General features: G+C 40.1%; 1 protein-coding gene across 2 annotated transcripts in view; it reads left to right on the forward strand.

The window, feature by feature from the left end:
- The window catches only part of ALDH1A1 (aldehyde dehydrogenase 1 family member A1), a 61,252-nt gene extending 38,865 nt beyond the window's left edge, over positions 1 to 22,387 (forward strand). For both annotated transcript variants that reach the window (XM_034410241.3, XM_034410242.3), the window contains 10 exons: positions 737 to 866; positions 4,262 to 4,323; positions 6,627 to 6,755; positions 9,245 to 9,358; positions 10,488 to 10,590; positions 10,673 to 10,857; positions 13,876 to 14,040; positions 18,446 to 18,603; positions 21,065 to 21,139; positions 21,929 to 22,387. In XM_034410241.3, the coding sequence (XP_034266132.2) occupies positions 737 to 866; positions 4,262 to 4,323; positions 6,627 to 6,755; positions 9,245 to 9,358; positions 10,488 to 10,590; positions 10,673 to 10,857; positions 13,876 to 14,040; positions 18,446 to 18,603; positions 21,065 to 21,139; positions 21,929 to 22,001 (1,194 nt within the window). In that variant the 3' untranslated portion in view covers positions 22,002 to 22,387. The remainder of the gene's footprint in view (positions 1 to 736; positions 867 to 4,261; positions 4,324 to 6,626; positions 6,756 to 9,244; positions 9,359 to 10,487; positions 10,591 to 10,672; positions 10,858 to 13,875; positions 14,041 to 18,445; positions 18,604 to 21,064; positions 21,140 to 21,928) is intronic.
- The last annotated feature ends 2,120 nt before the right edge of the window (positions 22,388 to 24,507 follow it).

A 24,507-nucleotide genomic window follows, 5' to 3' on the forward strand; every position in this document is an offset into this window, starting at 1 on the left:
CAATATTTAATCTTTTGTGCTATTATTGATTATCTGTGTGTATATGTGTGTTTTCAATAAATTGGTAGATTACCTAAACTTTTGAAGCAGTCATTTGAAAAAACTGTTACTCAATCTTTGACAGCTAAACTGTTATATCTAACTAAAGTGAATGAATAACTTAATGTATCGGTAGTAGTCTAAAAAAAAAGTAATAGAGGATTATGTTTTGGGGCTTAGTTCAAAATGCAAAGTCTTTTCCTTTTTCTATGGAGTGAATTTCGCTCTAGAAATAGTACTGGCAACATCTTCCAGAAAAATGATACAGCAAGAGTCGAGCAAAGAGTATGTTTACCGGCTGCAGTCTTCTCTGAGATTAAACAACTCCATTCTAGAGCTAATACATGCTGATGGCCATTATCCTTTGAGATCATGTATCAGTTAGATAACTATCCTCAAAAGAACCGCTCTAGAATTACTCCTTAGGAAACCCCTCAAAGCTACAGATTCAGTTCATTACATACATTTCTGCAACATGATCATAATGCTCAGTTGCTTTAATAAACATAAAAAGATTTGTAAGATTTTTGAAGCCTATTGTTCTGTCCCCAACTGAAGATAATCTTTCTTTCCCAATGTCATTCTTAAGTCATCATGACATAGTTAGTGTAATTCTTAGTAAACCAGTATTAAAGACAGTTACATTTCTTTCATTTATCTACAATGATTAATTTTTTTAAGCCGTTCTTTGTTTCAGACAATGGAGAGTCTTGACGGCGGAAAGGTTTTTTCAAACGCCTACCTAATGGACTTGGGTGGTTGTATCAATACTTTGCGCTACTTTGCTGGCTGGGCTGATAAAATCCAAGGACGTACCATCCCCATGGGTGAGTCATTCTGGACAAGGTGTCCATGAGATAAAGTTGGTTTAATGTGAATTAAAAGAAGCCTTGAGTGAAAACTTTTTCATCTGAGAAAAATGCAACCTTTAGAAATCTGTTACATAAAAGTATATTGGTAAAAGCTTTATCAGTAAGGATTCATTTTGGGTTTTTTTTCAATGATTGGTACATCTTGTATAATTCATTCCTGTAACTTTCCATCCTAACTGAAGTTCCTTCAGTTGGAAGGATTAGCGGGTTTTATTATAAATGCTTTTGTATTCTCTGTGTGTAAGAATACAATTATATTTTCTTTACCAAGTGATGTTGCAGTCTGACTGATTGTATAACTATTCAAATTGAGCAATCTTTGGATTTTTTTTTCCTCAAGAGCCCAGCTTTTAAAAAGAACAATATCTAAGGCTGCAGGAAATATGTTATTTTTCGACTTTAAACAATACACACACACGCTGTATAACACAGCGGTCACCAACTGGTGGTCCATGGACCACTGGTGGTCCATGAGAAAATTTTGGTTGTCCGCAGAAAAATCTTTGCATTTTTGTATATTGCACTAAATCAGGGACCCGCCAAAACAATTAATTCCACTCGCTGACGGGATGGGGTCCTTCAGGCACTTAGCTTGGCTGCCTGTTTAGTAGCTCCAGCTCTTCCCTCCCTCCCTCGGGAGTCCAGGTGCTTCAGTGAGCAGCGCACAAAACTTTAGCTAGGCTCCTCGAGAGACAGAGTTTGCAGGGGGGCAGTCTAGCACCATGGCTGGCTACAAGACAAACATTCATTCTTGGCCGTATTTGAGATTCCTAGCTGCAATGGACAGCAAAGCTAGGGTTGACCCTGGGCGCTACTCTCTGCTAACAGGCGACCAAACTAAGTGCTTGAAGGACCCTATCCCATCACTAATTCATATTAGTGGTCTGCGGGATTTAAAATTATGAATTTAGTGGTCCCTGAGGTCTGAAAGATTGGTGACCCATGGTATAACAGACTCAGCCATATAAATGACATCCATATGGAATTCATCTTAACATCCTGTGAAAAGGCCAAATCTTCACAGCCTTCCAGAAGACTAGAAAGATCACACCCTTCCTCTAAGTTGACTTCTAGTATTTTAGCTTCTTGAAATCCAAACTGATTTTTGGTCACTTGTCCTAAATAAGAATGAGCTAAACTGGTTCCCCTATCATCTTATATACATTGTAAGACTTACCTTTCAATTATTACTTTAATTTTTGAAGTCATTTGCAATGGACAAAATATTATCTGGTCCGGGCACATTTCAAAGGATGTTAATTGCTGGTCTTGAAACTAAATTTCTCAAATAACTAAATAAACTAAAGAACAGAAGAAAGAAATGAATAGAAAATTTGTCCATTTTGATTTTTTTACATGCCTAAACTTTCATTTTAACATATACACTGTAATTATGCCAATAAGAACTTGCCAGCATTTATTTAGACATTACAGGTTGTCCTCACTTGGTGAACACTTGTTCAGCAATCTAAGTTACAGAACTGCTGAGCAAGTAAATTTACAAAGGGTCTTCAAAGTTATGGCTATTGGAGCATGCCTGTAGTCACACAGCTGTGACTCAGCACTTGGCAACTGGCATTACAACAGTCACTACACCCTGTGGTCATGTGATCACCCTTTACAACCTTCACAGCTGGCTTCCAACAAGCAAAGTCAATGGCGAAGGCAGCAGGAAGTCACAAGTTTGTGCTCACATGTCATTGTGTCATGTGACTTGTTTAATGGCTACAGCCAAAACTGATGAACTGGCATTATAAAGTCAGGAGCAGTCATGTGATTTTGCGATTTCATGATTTGTCACTTAGCAAGTCCAAATTGTAGTCAGTAAGTGAGGATTAACTGCAGAGATGCAAACATACGACAAATATACAGAGATTATTCTGAAGTGCCTCCATTTCTGCTGGTTAGCAAGTTTATGCTTTTTAAGAACAAAGGAAGAAGCTGGGTATCACAATTTTAAAAAAATGAAAGGAATATCAAAGTGCTTTTGAGCCCCTGATTAAAGAAGCTGGAAAAAGTCCAGGAAAACAACCAGAGGATTTTGCTTCTGATTGTCTTGGTAAACAATCAGGTAAACAAGAGCAGATCTATGAACTAAAGTTGGAATTTTAATCTTAATTTTCCTATATATGTTGCTATTTAAGCTTCCCGGGTATTTGTGTTCTTTGAACAAGCTCCACAGTTGCTTATTTTATACAATGAGAATCTCTCTGCAGCAGACTTCCCATTATCAGTTTATATTTTCTATTTTTTTTTAAAAGTGAGATCATTTTTAAATTGCAATCTGTGAAAACTGACAAGGTTTTTGTATTCTTTCTTCATTTTTATTTATTTTTTAATTTGATCTTTATGCCGCCCTTCTCCGGAGACTCAGGGCGGCTTACAATGTGCTCAGCAATAGCCTTCATCCTTTTGTATATTTTCTACGAAGTCAGCTTATTGCCCCCACAATCTGGGTCCTCAATTTACCTACCTTAGAAAGGATGGAAGGCTGAGTCAACCTTGAGCCTTGGCGAGATTCGAACCTGCAGTAATTGCAGGCAGCTGGTCTTAATAACCAGCTTAATAGGGTGCCTTAGACCACTGTACTACCAAGGCTCTTTTTATTTTATTTATTTTATTTTTAAAAAGAATTTTATTTCATTTATCCCTCGTGAATTTGATCAATTGGGAAAGAAAAACTGATTATCCTGGTCCCACAACTTAATTCCACAGCGTCATAACAGAATTGGGGCCATTTTTTCTGATCTTTTAAGCAATTAAGGTTCTGAGAGTCCTATTTCTCTCACCTACCAGAATTAGAATGGAGGACAAAACCAGGCAAGGTGTTCCCTAGAACAGCGGTCCCCAACATTTATGGCTCTGGGGGGGCGAAGGCAGCAGGGATGGGAGAAGGGATACTTCTGTAGATCAGTGACCCCTGTCCTAGAAGATAATTGATGGTAGCAAGAAAAGTCATGCTGCAATACCGAGAGACAAGGTAGAGCTGGTTTGTATAGATGTAAAATACTTCTGAGAGCGATGGATTAAAGCTTCCAACCTTTTACCTTACAGATTTAGTCTTGTTGCTATACCAGTCATGCAGGCTTGTTTAATGGAAAAGTAGAGTTGCTGAAATTCCTTTTTTCTGTGTAAAAGGGATGTTGAGTGGCTCACCAACTCCACTGTCTTAAGTTTTATATTTGGTTATGATTGAATCTAAGCACATTTGCATTTTATTTGCTTGTATTATACTGTAGCAACAGGCCACAATTGCAACAGCCTAGTCCTATAGCAATTACAGGTTAACAAGGCAGATTTTCTTTTTTACTCTTGCTATATCTTCTGTGTTTTCTTATTATTTTACCTAGATGGAAACTATTTCACATTTACTAGACATGAACCTGTTGGAGTTTGCGGTCAAATCATTCCTGTAAGTATCATGTATATAATAAACAAAATGAGTGATGTCTTTCACTTCACATAAATTGCCATTCGTGGATAGGTTTTTTATGCCCCAGAGGCTGTAACTAACAACAAATGGAACAATATGCATCAGTTTGATAGGTTTAATTTAATTTTAATTTATCTTGAATTAAATTTTTGTCAATAAATACATAAACTGAGCTCCTGAATATTTATTAACTTCTCCCTTTTATCTCATTAAAAATTGTCATTTGCTTACAATTTTGGGGCTCTGAGGACTACACATCCAGGCCCACCCAGTTGGGTACCCTTGAATTATGTGTTTATGGACAAAAATGCATATATGCATAGCTATTTTAACTCCCAATAATATGCTTTTTCCTGTGAATTGAATTTAAGAGATGCTGACAGTTTCTCTAGATTGAAGACTGAGTGTATATTCATACTTTTAGTTAGATGTTTCGTCATTTAAATTAATTTGTTTAATAGTTAGTGCATGTTTTCACATTCCTGAAGCCACCTGCTGAGGACAATTGGTTTGCTTGTTTATTTCCTGACTATATAGACTGCTCCAATCAGCTAATTTTAAGTGGCATACAATTCCCCCCCAAATCACCATTTGGGTTTAGAAACAAACAGTTAAGAGCATTTATAAAACTGGAAATACAACAGAAACCAATTCATCATCTGAAGGGATATTGATAAGATTGCTGACGGCCACAAAAGCATTTCAAACTGATTGCACATTAGTAGAACTCAGCTTTCTGAGACCTAAGAAAAGAATATACAAAAAGAGTGTTATAGTATGTAAATAAAAGTGCCTCAAACAGGAACTTTTGTGCTTCAGTCAACAAAAGAACTTAAAAGGAAGGATGTAACAAACTTATAGTGTACAAGATGGCTGCTTGGCTAAAAGAGGTTAACAGAATATTCCCAGCTAATTTGATTAATAGAAGTTCTGGGATCTCCAGTCCCAAAAAATCCAGAAAGCACCAGGCTAAGTAAAACTGATACATCAGTCAACAACAAAACAACAAGCCTATGAAGAAATTGAGGTACCTTCTCCCTGGTTCTTCACTCATGTCTACAGTATACAACTCATTAGTAGAACTGTATACAAATGTGTTGTGTTCTGGTTTTGCAGGATGGGGAACCTGGCTGATGGTTTTATTTCATCAAGCTTTCCCAGGGGAAAGGAAAAAGTCTCCAGTAGTTTCTCAATGAATGAGACTCACCATTAGCATGGATGTTGCTCTGCTTTGTCTCCATCCAATCATTGTTAAAGTTGATCTTCATAGATTTAGTTTTTCATGACTACAGGTGGTTAATGAAACTGTGTTAGCAATATTGGGCACCGTGTGGCTTGCTCTACAATTTCCCTGAAATAGCTATACTTGAAATATTGTGTGTGTGTTTTTATATGCATTTAATGTTGACAAAATTGTACAAAATAGACTTGAGAAAATATGTTTAAAAATCAGAACACTTTCTTCATAAAACCTCTAGCTCAGGTTAGATTCACAGATTAAATATGATGGGAAGTGCCAGAAGATACTAAGAAGGTCAAGGAGGATGTTAGTACTATATAATCCTTCTACCCTTCAAATAGAGAACTTCTGCCAGTGTCTGAAACTTTTCACTGGAGCCTTCATACCTGCTGTGTCACCTCCAAACATAAATCTGAGTACCATGGAATGGTTTGGGAACTTAGGGTTGATCATCTAATTATCTCTATTAACCACTTGCTAAAATTTTATCTCCTGCTTTGAAACAGAATAGGAGGAGTGCATACATTGAATAGATAGATGAGAATATAACTTGAATAGCCCATAGCTATAGTTATAGCTTTAGACTAGATAAGTGCCCTTTGAATCTCTGGAATATTGGAAGGTGCGTCTGGTTGACCCCTGTCAGGGTCACTCTGGTTGCTCACCAGGATTTGCTGAGGACAGAAAGTAAACAAAAGCCATAAATCCTGGTTCTAATAGTTTAGCCTTTGATGCAATCTAGTCTAATAAAAGTTTATAACCTTCACTAATTACAGTGCTTATTGTTTCTGAATCTCTTCAAAAGAGATGCTCTGCCCTTTGGCAACACACCAACAGCCTTGTTTCTAGTGCCGGCCCCTGAAAGGAGCCCCCAGTTGGTCGGCTGTCTCTTCTTCGGTTCAATGGAAACATATTAATCAAACCTCAGTCTTACACTTGGGGCTGTTTTCTGATGGGTGGTGGACGTTTACAAAGTACAAGTAGGAAATATAAACTTGTTATAATGATTTGTTGGTCATGGCTTCTTACGGTGCCTTTGTAGTGGAACTTCCCACTGGTTATGTTCATTTGGAAGATTGCCCCGGCCCTTTGTTGCGGAAACACGGTAGTCGTCAAGCCAGCCGAGCAAACTCCACTGACTGCTCTTCACATGGGCGCTTTAATTAAAGAGGTGAGTTGCCATAGCAAAACGACTGTGTGCAGGTCCCGAAGAAGAAGGGAAATGGATGTAAATGTGATCTTTACATGACGGTGCATATAAATGGTAAGGGCTAGTCTGCTTTGTGTCAGAGGAGCTCACAGCATGCCTGGCCTTGTCTTGGGCTATTGTGTTGTATTGCAAACCGCTGAAGCACATCCAAGGTTAGAAGCTCACATGCTTTTCCAGCCTAAATTGTTCAGAAAACAAATCATTAGCAGCTTAGTAGACTGAACATCTTGGCAAACCTCACTCTTTGGGGAGGCAAAAACAAACAAGAGCCGGCTCAGAAAAAGCAAAGGGAGGGGCAAAGAGGGGGATGGGAAGGGTGGTTTTGATGTTTCACATGAGCATTTCGGTGATGAAACCTGGTAATTGGACTTGATGTTTTAATATAAGTTTCTCACTGAAACGTTTGCCTTACCCAATAATTGAACATGAGCTATATGAAACTGTCAAGTGTCAAGCAAGGTGTGCCCAGGGTAAAATACACCTGTTATAAAATTGTAATTCGAAACATCCTCACTTAGAAGCCACTTGGATCAAATGAAGAGGACTGAGACTACATTGGGGTGGACAACGTTTCAAGCTTTGGCTTTCAGTTCAAAATCTTGCATAAGGTCCTGGCGTGCAAAGTAATTGCAAGCGATCTGCCAAGACTGTCCAATTCTACAGGCTTGCTGCTTCTTCCCAGGATCTCATGAGATCTCATGTCATGAGTGGCACAGACCGAAAGATTCTAATTAAATACTTTTCTACAAATTGAGGTTATTTTTAAAGCAAGTTGAATATTGGGAGGAGGGAGTCCTAACAGGCCCTTAACCAGGTGCTCAACCAGCCAACCATTAAGTAACATAGCAAAGGGCAGCTAAGATTCTGTAATGATCGATGGTCAAAAGTATTACTCAGAGAGCTTATTGCCCGTATGTTCCTATACAATCTTGAAAAAAATGCAGAAAGTCCATAACTTATAATTATTAGTTTAGTTATTATTTGTTTAGTTATTCTTTTTGATCAATGGCTTACAACCAGTACTCAAACTTGCAACTGTTGCAACATACCCAACATCATATCATTGTGACTGGCAACCCAATTTGTGACTGTTGCAATGTCCTGAGGTCCCATGATCGCCATTTGTGATCACCCTTTGCAATCTTCCCAGCCTGCTTCCAACAAGCAAAGTCACTGGGGGAAGCTGGTTTCATTTAACGGCTGTGGAGATTTACTCAGTCTTAAAAAAAAGAAAAAAGTAATAAAATCAGGTTCCCTTCACTTAATGACCTCATTGCTTAGCAATGAAATTACAGTCCCAATTGTGATCATAAGTCATAGAGTTTCTGTAAAGTGATTTGTGCTGTTTTGAAGGTGAGTTAGCCCATATTTTGAATACTCTCTCATTTTTTGGTCCATTAATATACTACTTTTCTTCTTTTTGGAAGCCTTCTAAGCTTTGGATTTAGTTTTGTAGTGGAGAAATTAGGGCCATCATTAGGACTTGGCATGGGTTAGGGTTAGGGAACACCCTGTCTAGCAGAATTTAAAGCTTACCTTGCAGAAAGGGTAAAGGATCTGCTAAGGAGTAAGTCCCTAAAGAGGGATTTAGTCAAGAGTTACACACCCCAGAGACAGAAGGAAGCATGAGAGAAAAAAAACCCTTTGGAATAATTTTCTTTAGTACAGGATGAAGAAATTTGGGCAAGCTTTCAAGATTCCATTGGTATATCCCACAACAGTGTTTTTCAAACTTGGCAACTTTAAGAGGTGTGGACTTCAGTTTCCAGAATTTCCCAGCCAGCAACTCTGAGAGTTGAAGTCCACACCTCTTAATGTTGCCAAGTTTGAAGAATACGGCCTTACAACAATAAAATAGCATTCCTGAATAACATCTGCTTCTTGATTAAGCGTACCTCAAATGGCTGACAGCCTGGTTCTCTCTGTACAAGTGCTTCTGCATGAGAACTTAGTTTTCTCTTGGCTCCATGTTGGGCAGCCACCATCTTACATTGTCCCACATGCCATTAATTTCTTGGCATCATTGCCATGGATCATGAGTAATTTGAGAAAGCTATTGTTTGCAAGACTAGAGCAGAGTACCGATTTGGTTTCTGTTGAGAAGTGTCACCTTCTAATGCCATATCAGCAACTGGCTTGCTTGTTGAATAGCCAATATGGAGCAGAGGTGAATTCAGAATTATGGAGAATGGTTGATAAAAGTTAAGTGATGGAAATAGGTGATAATAAATCATTAGTAACTACCACTCTTGAAAAAAATTCAACAGAAATTTTGGGCTCAATAGAAGCAAAGTTTGCCAGCCACAATTTGTTGAGATCACACAATACTTTAGCCAAATACATACCATGGATTGAGATGATGTATGAATCTGGTCTTGAGAAAGAATAAAAATATAAGAAATTGGGAAAGCTCTACTAAAAGGTGACAAAATTTTACTCTCTTCTTCCAGGCAGGATTTCCACCAGGAGTGGTGAATATTGTGCCAGGATATGGTCCTACTGCTGGAGCAGCCATTTCCAATCACATGGATATAGATAAAGTGTCATTCACAGGCTCAACTGAGGTAGTTCCTTAATATTATGAAGAACTGAAATAGAAAAATTTAAATTCCAATTCTGACAAATCCTAATTTGTTTCTATGTAATTGGGTTGATTTTTTCATTTTTAACTGAATTAAACAATATATCTGTAATTATTTCTTGATTACAGGCATCTCAAATGCTTCTTTGCCATGTAATTTTTAAATCTTATTTTGAATTTGTTGGAATTCTACATGGTAACTTTTTTTTTTACTACAGTTTGGGTCCCCAAATTATTTTGAATTGTGAAAAAACAATGACAAATTTTATAAATAAATGCAAATAAAATATATTCCCTCTAAAAAAAAACCCCAAGAGTTTTGGAAGATGATAATCAATCTGAACAACAGCGGGACAATTTGCAAAAGATAGTCAGTGTTGGGATCATGCAGAAAAATCACATTCTGCATTTTCATTCATTTTATCTGAAAAACATATTTAGGCATTCAAAGAATATATGTTCTTATATTCTATTTTGTTGGACACATTCCACATTAAAAAAAAGTATAGCTCATAGGAAGACGCCTTATTATAAATCAGAATATTTGCTTCTCAAGGCCCAAATTATCTATTCAAGGCAGTATTGTAATTTGCAATCTCCTACTTCTTGCAAGTCAACTAAGATTGAATTTGGCACTTTCCCTTGAAAGGGTTCAGCTCTGTTTAGTGTCTTTCTTTTCCAGGGATGGTTGACGGTGACCCAAAGGATGTCAATGAGGAATGAGAAGCTCTTCTTTCCCCCAAGTGGCTTTGTCACTTTAGGGGTGGGCAACTCTGCAAACTTTATGATCTGTGGACTGGCTCAGGAATTCTGGGAGTTGAAGTCCATGGATCATAAAGTTGCCACAGTTGTTCATCCCTGCTTTAGGGACATTATGTTAGGAGCCATGTGCCAACCATGACCACTGCCAGAATCAAAAATGACCATGGCCACAGTGCAAAAGCTCATGGCCAAATTATGGGGCTAGGGTCTGAAGGGAAGTGGTCAAAACAGGTACAACCAGTGCCAAAAAAAGAGCAACGGTCACCTCACAATCTTTTTTTCAGAAGGCAATTTACATTTCAATTTCCATCCCATTTCCTGTCTCAATGTTTCATTTGTATTCCCTTCAGGTGGGTCGAATGATCAAAGAAGCTGCTGGAAAGAGTAATCTGAAAAGGGTCACTCTGGAACTTGGGGGGAAAAGCCCCAATATCATTTTTGCAGATGCTGACTGTGAGTGGATCATTTACTCGGGATTTACTTTCTTTAAAACTAAACATTAAGCAAGATATAACAGGAATGCTTTTCTTTGCAGTGGATAGTGCTGTGGAATTTGCACACATTGGTGTGTTCTACCATCAGGGGCAATGCTGCATAGCTGGATCTAGGATTTTCGTGGAAGAGAAGATCTACGACGAATTTGTGCATAGGAGTGTGGAAAGAGCCAAGAAAAGCATCCTAGGGAATCCTCTGTCTCCCGGAGTAAATCAAGGTCCTCAGGTAAGTTTTAATTAATCACCATATCATTGTTGTTGTTTTTTAAATCAGAGTTGCCAGAGTCAAGAATCAGCCCAAATGCAAGATTCCTGGCAGCTTGATTGAAGCCTTATTGCTTGCCAAAGTACTTTTTTAAAAGTTTAATATGGCTCTTCAGTGTGATTAGCTCCTTTCCTTTGAATAGTCTTTGTATATGAAAGCATTGCCAAATGGAATTCAATTTCTCATTTGATTTTCACATAATACTTACCTGTCTCTTTGAGGCTGTCCCCGTTTCCTGGTTCTCTGGGGCTGCAGCTTCCTGTTTTCTTCTGCACACCTGCTGAACTTGCTCTAGCTGCCTTGAGGCAACTGAACTTAGCTAGATTTGAGAACCAATTGCTCAACCTAACCCTACTGGGCGCAGAGTCCCACCCTATGTGTGATTCTCTGACAAGCAGGCACAGATTGTCTTCACAAAGAACATTTTCCTGACAGATGGTTATTCTGAACCAGTCTGCTTATTAAAAGTAGGATGGTAGCTGTGCCATTATCTATTACTCTGTTTCTGACAGCATGACAGAAGCTTGGTTATTTCTGTCATTTAACCAGGATTTCTACTTAGAAACTTTGACAACTCTTTGAAAAGATGCAAGGACATAACTTCACAAATGCGCAGACAATCCACATTGAAAATGCTGGATATTTTGTGCAGAATGTATATTTTTCACTGATTAGGGAGCTGAAAACAGGAATGTGGAAACAGTAATATTTGGCCTGTCGTCCCTGAAATAAATCAATGGGCCTTTCCCTGCTTTTATCCAGCATTTGCATAAACATGCCCTGGCAATAATATTTATATGCCATTATGTTGCCTTCATTTGATTTCTAGCCCACGAATGAGATACATACAAGTTGTCCTTACTTATGAATAGTAAAATAGCATTTCCCCCTTAATTTTGTCCAAGAACAAGTTGTTGTTGTTAAATTTTATTCGCCGTTCATCCCACATAGGGATACTCTAAATGGGCTACACTAATTTTTTAAAATGAAAAAATAAAAAGTAAAACAATAAAATAAAATAATAGAACAATAAAATAAACCACAAAAAAGAAAACAGAGAAAATACATCAACATTAGTTAAAAATAGATGGGTGAGTGGGGAGCAGAGAGTAGAGAGGAGGGGAGGTGGAACCTGCTGTCAATCTAGCATCCAGAGTAGCTGAAAGTATATACAATCTGTTGGGTTTTTTCACTCTCCCTTATAGGTTCTGCCAGCGGACCTGGGGAATACAGAATGGGATGGAACCCGTTAAATGGCTGGTGTGATGTGTTGTCCCTGGGGTGGGGAGTTATTATATTATTTTATTATTCTCCTTTATTAGTTTTATATATATGAGGTTTTTATATTCCTGTAAGCCACTTTGAGTCACCAGGTGCGAATAGGTGGCAATATAAATTCAAACAAACAAACAAACAAACAAACAAACAAATAAATGAGTCAAGTGGCTAACAGTGCCTTGAAAAGGAAGCAACTGGGGCAGGATTGGGATCAGCATTGAGAACTGCAAATTTTATGCCACAGTCACAGCCTTCCTCAAAATGATACCCTCCAGGCACTTGGAACGTCAACTTCCAATTCAGCCTGAGAACTCTGGGAATTTAATTCACTGTAGGGAACCCACTGTAAAGAATTATGAAACAAATGAGTCTATACAGGCAGTTCTCGACTTATAACCATTCATTTAATGACCGTTTGAAGTTAAGATAGTGCTAAAAGTGACTTGCAACCTCACTCTTATGAGCATCCCCATGTCACATGATAAAAATTCAAGTACTTGGCAACCAACATCTATTAATGTCAGCTGCAGTATTTCAGGATCATGTGATCCCCATTTGGCAGCCTTCCCAGGCGGCTTCCAACGAGCAAAACCAATGAGAGAAGCTGGATTTGCCCAATGACCCTGTGATTTGATTCACATCCATGGTGATTTGCTTAACAACTCTGGCAAAAAGATCGTAAAATCAGGTGTGACTCATTTTAAGCACTGCATCCCTTAGCAGGACAGGTTCCAATCCCAACTGTGCTCATAAATCAAGGACTACCTATAGTTAAGTATGGTCTACAATCCTGGTGGCTTCATGGAGAGTTATTTACAAATAACTCCTCAGATCGATACTCCTGGAAAGAGTGGATTATAAAAATCTGTGACATTGGTGTGAGCCTTCTTTCCATAAACTTAATTATTCATGTGTCAAACAGTTTCCAGATGTTTTGTCCAGCAGTTTCTATCTGGTATTCATGATAAATTGAAATAGGCCTTCATACGACGCTCAATCATTCAGTCCCTAGTCATCTCACAGCTGGATTACTATAATGTGTTCTACATGGGGCTACCCTTGAAGAGCATTCAGAAGCTATAGCCGGTCCAGAGTGTAGCAGTGCAAATAGTTGTGGAGGCTCCAAGAATGGCCCGGGTAACACCACTGCTCCGTGAGCTGCATCGATTATCAGTCTGCTTCCGGGTGCAATTCAAGGTGTTGGTAATCACCTTTAAAGCCCTTCATGGCATGGGTTCAGGTTACTTGAGGGACCGTCTCACCCCACTGGGATGGGCCTGTACCACTCATGCCAGGGTTAGATTTAACCTTGTTAAATCTTTCATAGAGCTACAGTTGTGAATTAGGGTTTAAGTTAGTATGACTTCTACAAAATAACAATCTGAAGCACAGACATTGTGCTTCAGAAAATAGCCTACCAAATTAAAACAATACGAGAGGAATTAATATGAAAAGAATCTAAGAAAGATCCAGTCCATGACAACATAGGGTTTTTCTAAAAAAACAAAACCAAAAAAAGAACTTCTCTTCTTTATATCCTTAATTACTGAACTTCATGAAAAGTGCTGGCCCAAAGCCAACATCTCGATAGCAAATTGCTTCATTTTCATCCCCCTGTATAAGCATTTGTTCCTGCTTTGTAATCCTAAAGCCCCAGAATTGGCTGGGAAGTGACTTATCAGTGCAATATTTTCCATCCAGATTGATAAGGAGCAGTATGATAAAATACTTGCACTAATTGAGAGTGGGAAAAAAGAAGGCGCCAAGCTGGAATGTGGAGGAGGCCCCGGAGGAGACAAAGGCTTTTTCATTCAGCCGACGGTTTTCTCTGATGTTACCGATGACATGCGCATCGCCAAAGAGGAGGTGAGTTGATGCAGCACGCTGGGCATTCGGGCCCAAATGTTTCAGTAGCTGAAACGCAACATGCTTTTTTAAATAAGGAAACATGCAGGATTCGAGGATATGCAAACAGATTTTTTTTTCAGCCAGAGTTGAATCCAGTGTATCGTAACTAATTAGTTATTCAGAGTTATCTAGTGTCAAGAGATGCTTTCACCAATCAAGAACAGTGGTGGTATTGAGCCGGTTATATCCAGTTCGGGTGAACCTGTAGTGACGGCTGCAGAAGGCTCCGCCCACCTGCCCAGACATCATCACATCTCGTTTTTGACACTCTGCGCATGCGCAGAAGGGCCTACACATGCGTGGAGGTAGCACGTGTGAGCAAAGCGACTGTGCACATGCGCTCACATTTGTGAACCGGTAGCGAAAGTAAGTGAATATCACCCCTGATCAAGAAGTGTCTTCCTGGACCAGGGGTGGGCAATTATGGCACCTTTACGATCTGGGGACTTCAACTTCCAGAATTCCTGAGTCAGACATGCTGGCTCAGAAATACTAGGAATTGAAGTTCACGGGATGTAAAGGGGCCAACGTTGCCCACCCTTGTCCTAGGCCAGTGATTCAAAAAAAGAAAAGGGGGACACCTTGGAATTCTTTTCCCCTGAATTTCTTTTGAGAAACTGAGAATCCCAGCTGATTTTGCCCAGAAGTAGCTTCAAAAAGGCACAAGCCATTTTTATCTCACTGTTAAATCCAAGAGAGCCAGAGGCATGATTCTCCTCATCCCCATGTTAACCTCATCACACCCCATGTGGGTGTGATAGATGGAGATACAATGATTGGGTGAAGATCATGTGAAATGTGTAGCTGAGTGAGAGTTAAATCATGACCTTTGCACTTCAACGCTGTAGCCACTGTATCAAATTAATGTATTTCAAAGAAATGTGATCCAGCCAGGATAAGCCTAAGAGTCTTATCCGAGGCTGGAGTAACAGATATTATTTCACAGAACATTTCTATGGGAAACACTAACATCAAAACTTCTAGTAGCAGAAAACAATTGCCCTGCTGAGTTCCTGCAAGCTGACCACAGACTCTCCAATTTTTACTATGGAATTAGATGGCCAATTCTGGATCAGTTTAGAAATATTTCACCATTCAGGTAGCCCTCAATTACAATCATTCATTTAGCAACCATTCAAAGTTACCACAGCACTGAAAAAAGTGACTTATGACCATTTTTCACATGTACAACCCGGTGGTGGGTTGCTCCCGGTTTGCCCCGGATCAGGCAAACCGGTAGCAGCGGTGGTGGGAAGCTCCGCCCACCCACCCAGATGCTTCTGCGCATGCGCAGAAGCATCACACAAGCGAACCGGTATCAAACTAAATTGAAACTGGTACAACCACTGCACAATCCTCATGGTCATGTGATCAAAATTCAGAAGCTTGGCAACTGGTTCATATTTATGGCGGCTGCAGTGTCCCAGGGTCATGTGATCCCCTTTTGCGACCTTCTGACAAGCAAAGTCAATGGAGAAACCAGATTCACTTAACAACCATGTTACTAACTTAACAACTGCACTGATTCACTTAACAACTGTGGCAAGAAAGGTCATAAAATGGGGCAAAACTCATACTTTCACGCTTAGTAAAGGAAATTTTGTGGTCTTAAGTCAAGGACTATCTATCTATATTGCACCAGATTCCCCTACACCACACTCCTTATTAAAGGAAAGAGAATAGGTATCTAGCTCAATAGAGACTTAGATCTACTGAGTTACAGTAGTCCCAATTAGCGAGAAACGTTGTCCAAAGAAAGATAGGGTTAGATGACCACCTGAAGTGTCTTTAAAGCATAAGCTCTGAGTTATGAAACTGTCACTTTAGAACTTGAGGGGAAAAGAAATCACTTTTAACTTAAATTGTGTCACCTGCTAGTAGCTCTGAACCCCTACAGATGGTTCTCCTTAAAGGAACCAAATTGGTTTAGAGGAACCAATTATACCATTGCTCCTTTTTTCTGGGAGGAAGCTCAGATATGTCCCTGCGGGTTGGGGAAATAAAAAAAACAAAAGTCAAGATGGCAGATATATCACTCAATCCCCACCTCTTTTCACCCTTGTTAAAATAAAGGTAGAGCTTCATTTAGACCAGGGGTCTCCAACCTTGGCAACTTTAAGACTGCAAAGCTGGCTGAGGAACTCTGGGAGTTGAAGTCCACAAATCTTAAAGTTGCCAAGGTTGGAGACCCGTGATTTAGACACCTTGTCTTTTTCTTGTTCTTTTTTTTTAACTATCTCTGAGGCTCATTCACAGAATCAACATATTCATATATATCTCTGCCTTTAATTTCCAATTTCTGGTCAAAGATATTTTTTGACTGGGGGACAATATTCTTAGCTAATGCCTCTGTATGAACCCAAAATCTGAGTCTGATGGAAGTCTTTTCTTCTAGTAACAGCCCAAGGAAGCAGAATGATTGAACAACACGTTTTACATAGTGCAGTAAGCTCTGAAGATTTTAAAATCCCCAAATCCCTATAAACATGTGTGAGGAAATGATCAAGATTATAATTTTATTTTTCTTAATGAAAAAAAATTAAAATCGGTAGATTTTACTTTTCTTCCATTATAGCTATATTCATCATTAGGACAGTTTAGACAATCTACCTTGACCAAACTTGCCTTTCATTCTTATTCGTGACCCACTCGCATATCTGGTCTACTGTTCAGAGGGAAACAAAATCACCACAAGACCAGTGGTGAAATCCAAAATTTGTGGCTTGGTGGGCGTGGTTTGGTGGGCGTGGCAGGGGAAGGATACCGCAAAATCTCCATTCCCACCCCACTCCAGGGGAAGGATACTGCAAAATCCCCATTCCCTCTCCACTCCTGGGGGAAGGATACTGCAAAATCCCCATTCCCAGCCACTCTAGGGCCAGCCAGAGGTGGTATTTGCTGGTTCTCCGAAGTGCTCAAAATTTCCACTACCAGTTCTCCAGAACCTGCTGGATTTCACCCCTGCACAAGACTAAAGAGCTTGTGAACAAGTTCCAGAAATCTAAACTGGAAGAAAAAATTAGACCAAAACAAACAAATCGCCAAGATATCGTTTAAATCCTGTTCTAGTTTGTCAGGCAGAAAAAGAGCTCTGGAAGCCTCCTGGGTATAACTATATCTGGCTACGGCATACCAAGAATGGTCTTTTTTCCCCTCAGGTAAAGTAATGAGTATTTATTTCGTTCATATTTTCTTCCTTGTGTTTCTTAATATATTGCAAAATACATATTTCACAAAAGTCCAGCTTAAATTGGGACATCTTGAGACTTCTGATCTGATCTGAGTTCTGAGGTGAATTGACTTTACCTTCCAAATTTATGATTTGACTTCAGGTTTTGCATTTTTCCAACATTCTAATGTAACGCTTAGCTCACAGCCAGGTACTACCTGTAATTCTTTTAATTGCATCATTTTAGTGGTAAATACAAGATTTACTGTTTTTATTTTGTATGCACTTACATCTAAGCAAAGTACAAGATATGTATTGCACATACACACACACACATATGTATATAAAATGTGCAATACATACCTTGCTTAGATGATGCAATTAAAAGAATTGCATCATCTAAGCTGGCTGTGAGCTAAGCATTACATTAGAATATTGGAGAAATGCAAAACCTGAAGTCAAGTCATAAATTTGGAAGGTAAAGTCAATTCACCTCTGAACTCAGATCAGAACAGAAGACTCAAGATGTCCCAATACACACTTTTAAAATGCGTTTTAAAATCTAGTCCTTCGCAAATATGCAGAAGAAGCAGTGGAACAGGGTGAACAATGAGCATAAGAGAAAGTTACATGTGTGGAAATAAGTTGTGTCATTGTTTTTTCACTGAGGCAATCCCAGTGCTCCATTTGATGTTCCCTCTTATGTTCACTTTCAGATGGAGGGGATTCATGTGTATGAATCATGGAGTTGGAAAGAGCCACATAAGTTATTTAAATTAACTATATACTGGAAGCAGGAAATTAAAACCTGTAGAAACTATATACTTTGGCTGCAATGGGATGGTAACAGCAATCGAAACTTCTCTATCATTTTTTAACCAAAGTTTTTTTTATTATTATTATCATTTTATCACCGTTGTGAGTGCTTCCTTTTTTTATTATTATTAGATTTAGGCACTGTACAGGTGCAGCACAATCCTGGGTGGTTCAAAATGTCAAAGCCAAAAAATAAAAATCCAGTAACAATGAACAAGACACCATCAGACAAACCAATATACAAAGTGAATACTAAGTATAGACAAGGAAAAAATATGTTTGGAGCAAATCTAAAATCCTAAATAATGTACTGAACTTCTCATTTTTTTCCTCCTGATTTTGACCTCCATAATTATGGTTATCTTTACATTGACACAGATATTTGGGCCTGTCCAGCAAATCATGAAATTCAAAACTATTGAGGAAGTTATCAAGAGAGCGAACAATACTCACTATGGTCTAGCAGCTGCAGTATTTACCAAAGACATTGATAAAGCACTGACATTTGCAGCTGCACTTCAGGCTGGAACTGTCTGGTATGTATTCTTCTTTGGGCCAAATTGTACTTGGAAGGGAATTCAGTAGTTATAGTGCGTCTGCAAAGTTGGTCCTTTCTCACATCACCAATGCCATATGTCATGCAGTAGGATTATATTATAATTTATATTTTACTCTAGGCCAGTGTAAAGTATCTGGAGTTCAACTCCCCAAATTCCTCAGCCAGTATGCTTGTTGGGAGTTTAAGTCCATACATCTTAAAGTTGCCAATACTGCTCTAAGATAACACAGTCCCCTAAGTAACTAGTGCTAGGTATTTTGTGCTTGCCTGTTGCTGCTTCTTATGTGAGAGTTCCATGTTTTTCAATAATTTTTCTATTGTGAACCATCTAGAACAGGGGTGCCAAACTCAAGACCCGCGGGGTGTAGATCTGGCCCATGGGGCTGCCCTGGAAACAGCAAACGACCAGCCCATGGTGCCTCTGCCAGGGAAAACAGAGCTTGCGAGGGCTGCAGCCACCACCACCCCACCCCCCAGAGCATTTTTGCTGTCAGAGGGTTGCAGGAGGCCGTCACAACCTAAAATGGAGCTCAGGTGCCTATTTTCGCTGGCAGAGTGCTTGGGCCACTACAGCCCCCCCACCCCCCGACATGAGTGACATCATGCTGGCCAGACCCACCCTGGCCATGCCCACTCCGGCCCTTGAGGTCAAACACAACCCTAATGCGACCCTCAATGAAATTGAGTTTGACACCCCTGATCTAGAACGTTGTATAAAACAGGTGGGGTACAATAAATAAAATAAACCAATAAAATAATAAGTGCCTTCTATCACTCCTAATTAAGTACACACTATACTTTGCCCACCCAAGGCATCAGGGTAAAGGTGAGTAGAACATCAGTAAATCTATTGATAGATCTCAAGATGATGTATAGTAGATTGTTTGGAGGAGAGAACCAAAGCAATTTGTGGGTCAAATAATTTATGAGTTTGTTTCTAGTGTTTGTTAAAAATATTTGGCTTAAGCTCAGAGACAGTAAAAATTAATAGAATGTATGAATAAAAATTTAAAAGAGAAATGGAATAAAAGAAAATTATTTCCTTTATTTGGAAAAAATATAATCCTGCAAACATAGTTTTGGTAAAATCGGTAAAATAACAGTTCATGTGTTAGAGGCATGTGGAAGCTGAAATGAGCCTGGAGACTCATTTCTGGCAAATAAGCAGATATGTGCACCAGGGCAGTCTTCACCCCAAAAACACAAGGGCACTGATGATAAGATTAGTGTATCTTAACAGTCAAACCCCCATACTGCCAACCATTGAGACAATCAGAAACACCCCCAAAGAAATATACAAGTGACATAAGCAAAGACCCAAAGACATAATTCAGCAATTTTTACCAGAAGAACAAAAAGTGGATGGACCATAAAAAAAGGAAACTAGAGATACCTAACCTAAATGGCAATGTTGAAAGTAGAAGCTAATACCTAATACAATCACAGAGCTACATTCCTTCACCTTTAACAGGCACCTGTCTTCTGAGTCCATACCTCTCCAAGGTCAGGACGAGGAACTAGACATGGTCACCAGAAAATGGGTCACAATTGAGACCTCTAAGACCAGGCACTTTCATCAATGCAAAAATGTGTTACATTCAAGTTTTTTTTCTCACAGATTTTTAAAATATTTCTGATTGTATATCAAATTGGCACATGGTTAAGGTTTCCATTTAAGGTTGAAAAAAAGAAAGATGAGATGAGCGTGTAACAGTTCTCAAGAGACATTTGTGATATGGGATATTTTGTGTGTAAGCTGTTTTCAATGAGAGCCAGGTTGGTGCAGTGGTTAAGGCATTAGGCTAGACACCGGGAGTTCTAGTCCCATTTTAGGCACAAAGCCTAAAATGGGTGATCTTGGGCCAGTCCCTCTCTCTCTAACCCTGCAAAGCAGGCCATGGCATACCATTCCCAAAAGCTTGCCATAAAAACTGCAGGGATTTCTCCAGGCAGTCACTAAGAGTCAAGAGTGATTCAAAGGCACCAAAATAAAAAGATACTATCAGCCTCAATAGGTACACCAAGAAGTAAAACTGCTTTTATTGAGAGTGGCTGTAACAATACCACTTGCCAGTTGTACAGCTTTGATATAATTGAATATAAGGAGACCATTACCTGGGCATTCTGGGCTTTAAAAATGCTTAGCCCCTTTTGCCTAGGGGCTAAACTCTGCACAATTTCCCCAAGGCCATCTTCCTTACTCTCTACAGATATTTTGTAACATAAATATTAGGACAAGCATGCTGAGTCACTGCTATGTTGAGTAAGGATTTTAAAAGTTGCAAATGCTAGCTTGGGGAAAGTGGAACCAGAGTTTCTTTACAAATGTAAAAATTCTCTATATAGGGCAATCTCTTATGACTGAATTAAGCTGGCCATTCTACTTATAATTCTATCCCTTGTATAAGTTGCCTTTATCTTTTCTTCTTTTTCTTCAGGGTTAACTGCTATAGTGCAGTGTCTGCTCAAAGTCCTTTTGGGGGATTCAAAATGTCAGGAAATGGACGTGAGCTGTAAGTATAGCCACCAGGCTTCAGATTGAAGGGATCGGTTTGCAACTGTATGAAACACAGAGAAATGTTAGCATTCATAAATCAGTTGTATGATTCTTTGTATTAAAATAATGGGATTGTTACTGTACATTCTTGTTTGCGGGAGATTTATCTTCACACTATATAGTTTTTAACTGTTTTATTGCGTTTATGAAGAAGAAATAGGAAGGAAGCGTTACCTTCTGTGATGCTCCAGCACATTCTTTCATTCTATGATATCCATGAGCTATTTTTTAGTAGAAAGGATTTCATTTTTTATTCAGAAGTTGCTGGGGGGGAAATAAATGGCATTTTTACTCTTCTTCCTCTGCTGTTCAGGTTCATTGTCTGCTCTGGTAAACTAGTAACAAGTTACATGTTCTGATGGTCTACTCCAGGGCTGTCAAACTCGCGGCCCTTGGGACAGATGCGTCACGCGCTAGCATCCCCACGCTGGCTTAGCGAAAGGGGAAAAAGTCACAATACGTCACATGATGCCACCATGACATCGCGAGTTTGATACCCCCTGATCTATTCAATATCCAAGAATCAAGCAACTTGTCTGCATGCTCCCAGGAGAGCTTGGTCTCATTTTTACCTAATAGTAGCTCCCGCCCCAAAATAGTATCAGGATCAAATACATTACCAGACAATTTTACCATCTTGCAGTATTTACAGCCCATGGGGGAAAAAATACAGGACAGTCTAGATACAAACATTATTTCAAGAACTTATTCTTATCTCATTTCTCTTCTCTTTTTTTTTTTGAAGGGGTGAATACGGCCTTCATGAATACACAGAAGTCAAGACAGTCACAATCAGAATTCCACAGAAGAATTCATAATGGCACTACACAGCCATGTCAGTTACTAGGCCAAACTAAGCCAGTTGTGTTGTGAAACGCTTTGTAGCAGACTATATTCTCTGTTTAATTTTGATTTCATTTTTAGCTACCTTTAACAGTTATGAACAGTAACTTAGAAAATTTAAGTTAGAAAAAAAGGAGGGGGAATCATAATGCCTGAATCAAATTAACAATTTATGAACCTTATTCAAATTTTATTTGCCCATTTAAATAGATTTGTAGTGCTGTGCAAAATAAATGGTTAAAATATACATTTACAAAAATTGCTCACTTGTATTCTAGAGGTGTTAATTTCCTGTTCTTTTGTATGAACTTGGCAAAAGCGCTTATATATAACTATCAAATAAACAGTTTGCTTTTGCTAATGGTTACCTCTTGAAATCAATCTTCTGGTTCCTGCTGTGTTTGAATCTGCTCATATTACAGAACTATTTTGGATGTACACTTTATAAACCTTTCTCTCTTTTTTTCAACTGCAATTGGCACATATCAAATGCAAACAGCACAGTGGTTTAATTTTTAAAAGAATTCCAAGTCCATATAATGGAGTGTTGAAGGACTTTGGGGCTACATTTGTCATTTATTGAATCCTATAGCAAAACAGATGCCAGTTTTGCTGAATTCGGGTGGACTTACCATTTTGAGCTGCATGAAAGAAAGGCTGGATATATAATTACAGTTGGGAGTCCCTTACTACTGATCCTAACCATCACCATGACCCTTCAATTTAGATAACCATTTGACACAGAGAATAAGAATCAATTGGAAATGAAGGAAAACGTGTGGCACTCATGTTGTTTAACTCTGATTTTAATAACAAATCACTGATTTGCTCTACTGGTTAAGCCACCAGGCTAGAAAGTGCGAGAACATGAATTCAAGTACCACTTTAGCAGTGGTGGGTTTCAAAAATTTTTACTACCAGTTCTGTGGGTGTGGCTTGGTGTGGCGTGGCTTGGTGGTCATGTGACTGGGTGGGCATGGCTAGTTTGACGTCATTCACGTCTGCTGTGCATGGGGCGCTTGAAGAGAAAGCGAGCAAGACAGCTTTCCAACCTCTGTTTTTGTGGGTGTGTATGTTGTGTGTGTGTGAGGGAGGGAGCAATCTGAAGCCGATGCACCCAAACGCCTGGCAGCGGCGCGGGCAGCTTCTGAGCAGCCAGCTCCACCTGACCTACTCCCTGAGTCTCGCTGTTCTCCTCACCCCCACCCCCATCCACTCAAGCAGCAGCTTCCCTGCTCAGCCCAACAGGCTATGCATCCATGGTGCCCGCATCAACATCCCGAGAGAAGCAGAAATGATCATTGCTTGCAAGCAGACAAGCAGAGGTAGCAAGCATACGCCATGCTGTGGGAAAAATGAGAGGTCCTGTTGTCCCACAGAGCCTGCCGCTGCTTGGGGAGCGGGCCAGGAGAATGGCAAGACTCAGGGAGTAGGTCAGGTGGAGCTGGCTGACTCAGGGCTGCTCAGAAGCCACCCGCGCCGCTGCCAGAAGTTTGGGTGCCTCGGTTTCAGATCGCTCCCTCCCTCACTCATTCACTCACTCACTCACTCACTCACTCACATGCGCGCACACACCCCCAACAGAGGTTGGAGAGCTCTCTTGATCGCTCTCTCTCCAAGCGCCCCATGCACAGCCCACACTCACGGCTGAGCGCGTTTGGCTGCAGAAGAAGGCGCAGTGCAATGGGGTTGTTTTGTTCACCGAGGTGGTACTTCGGGAGGGCAGGCGGACGTCTGCAGCTGACAACTATAATGAATATGTCTACCTGCCCTCCCGAAGCACCATTGCGGCGAACAAAACAACCCCATTGCTATGGATGCATAGCTTGTTGGGACTGAGCAGGGAAGCCACTGCTTGAGTGGGGGGGGGCAGTAAGCTGCTAGCTCCTTCCCCGCAGCCCTGCCATGCTTGCCTGCCTTCCACGTGGACTTCTGCTTGCCTGCCTTCGCAAGCTGGTCACCGGGATGCCAGGAAGGCAGCATGGAAGGGAGGCAAGCATGGCAGGACTGCGGGCCATGGACCGGTTCAGGGGCGTGGCCAGCCAGCCATTGCTCCCAGTTCGGCGAACTAGTCTCAATCTCTGCTACTTACTCGCCCGAGCCGGTCCAAACAGGGAGCATTTCACCCCTGCATGGCAGGGGAAGAATACTGTAAAATTTCCATTCCCATCCCACTCCAGGGGAAGGTTACTGCAAAATCCCCATTTCTTCCTGATCAGCTAGACTCGAGAGGCAGAGAATAGATGGGGGCGGGGCCAGTCAGAGGTGGTATTTACTGGTTCTCCGAACTACTCAAAATTTCCGCTACTGGGTCTCCAGAACTGGTCAGAACCTGCTGAAACCCACCTCTGCGCCTTAGCCATGAAAGCCAGCTGGGTGACCCTGGGCCAGGCATTCTCTCTCTCAGTCCAACTTGCCTCACAGGATGGTGGTTGTGGAGAAAATAGGAGAAGGTAGGTGTGTTGGATATGAATGTTGCTG

This window comes from Pantherophis guttatus, chromosome 2 (genome assembly GCF_059756535.1).
Source record: "Pantherophis guttatus breed Tessera chromosome 2, ASM5975653v1, whole genome shotgun sequence".
NCBI classification, from domain to species: Eukaryota; Metazoa; Chordata; class Lepidosauria; order Squamata; family Colubridae; genus Pantherophis; species Pantherophis guttatus.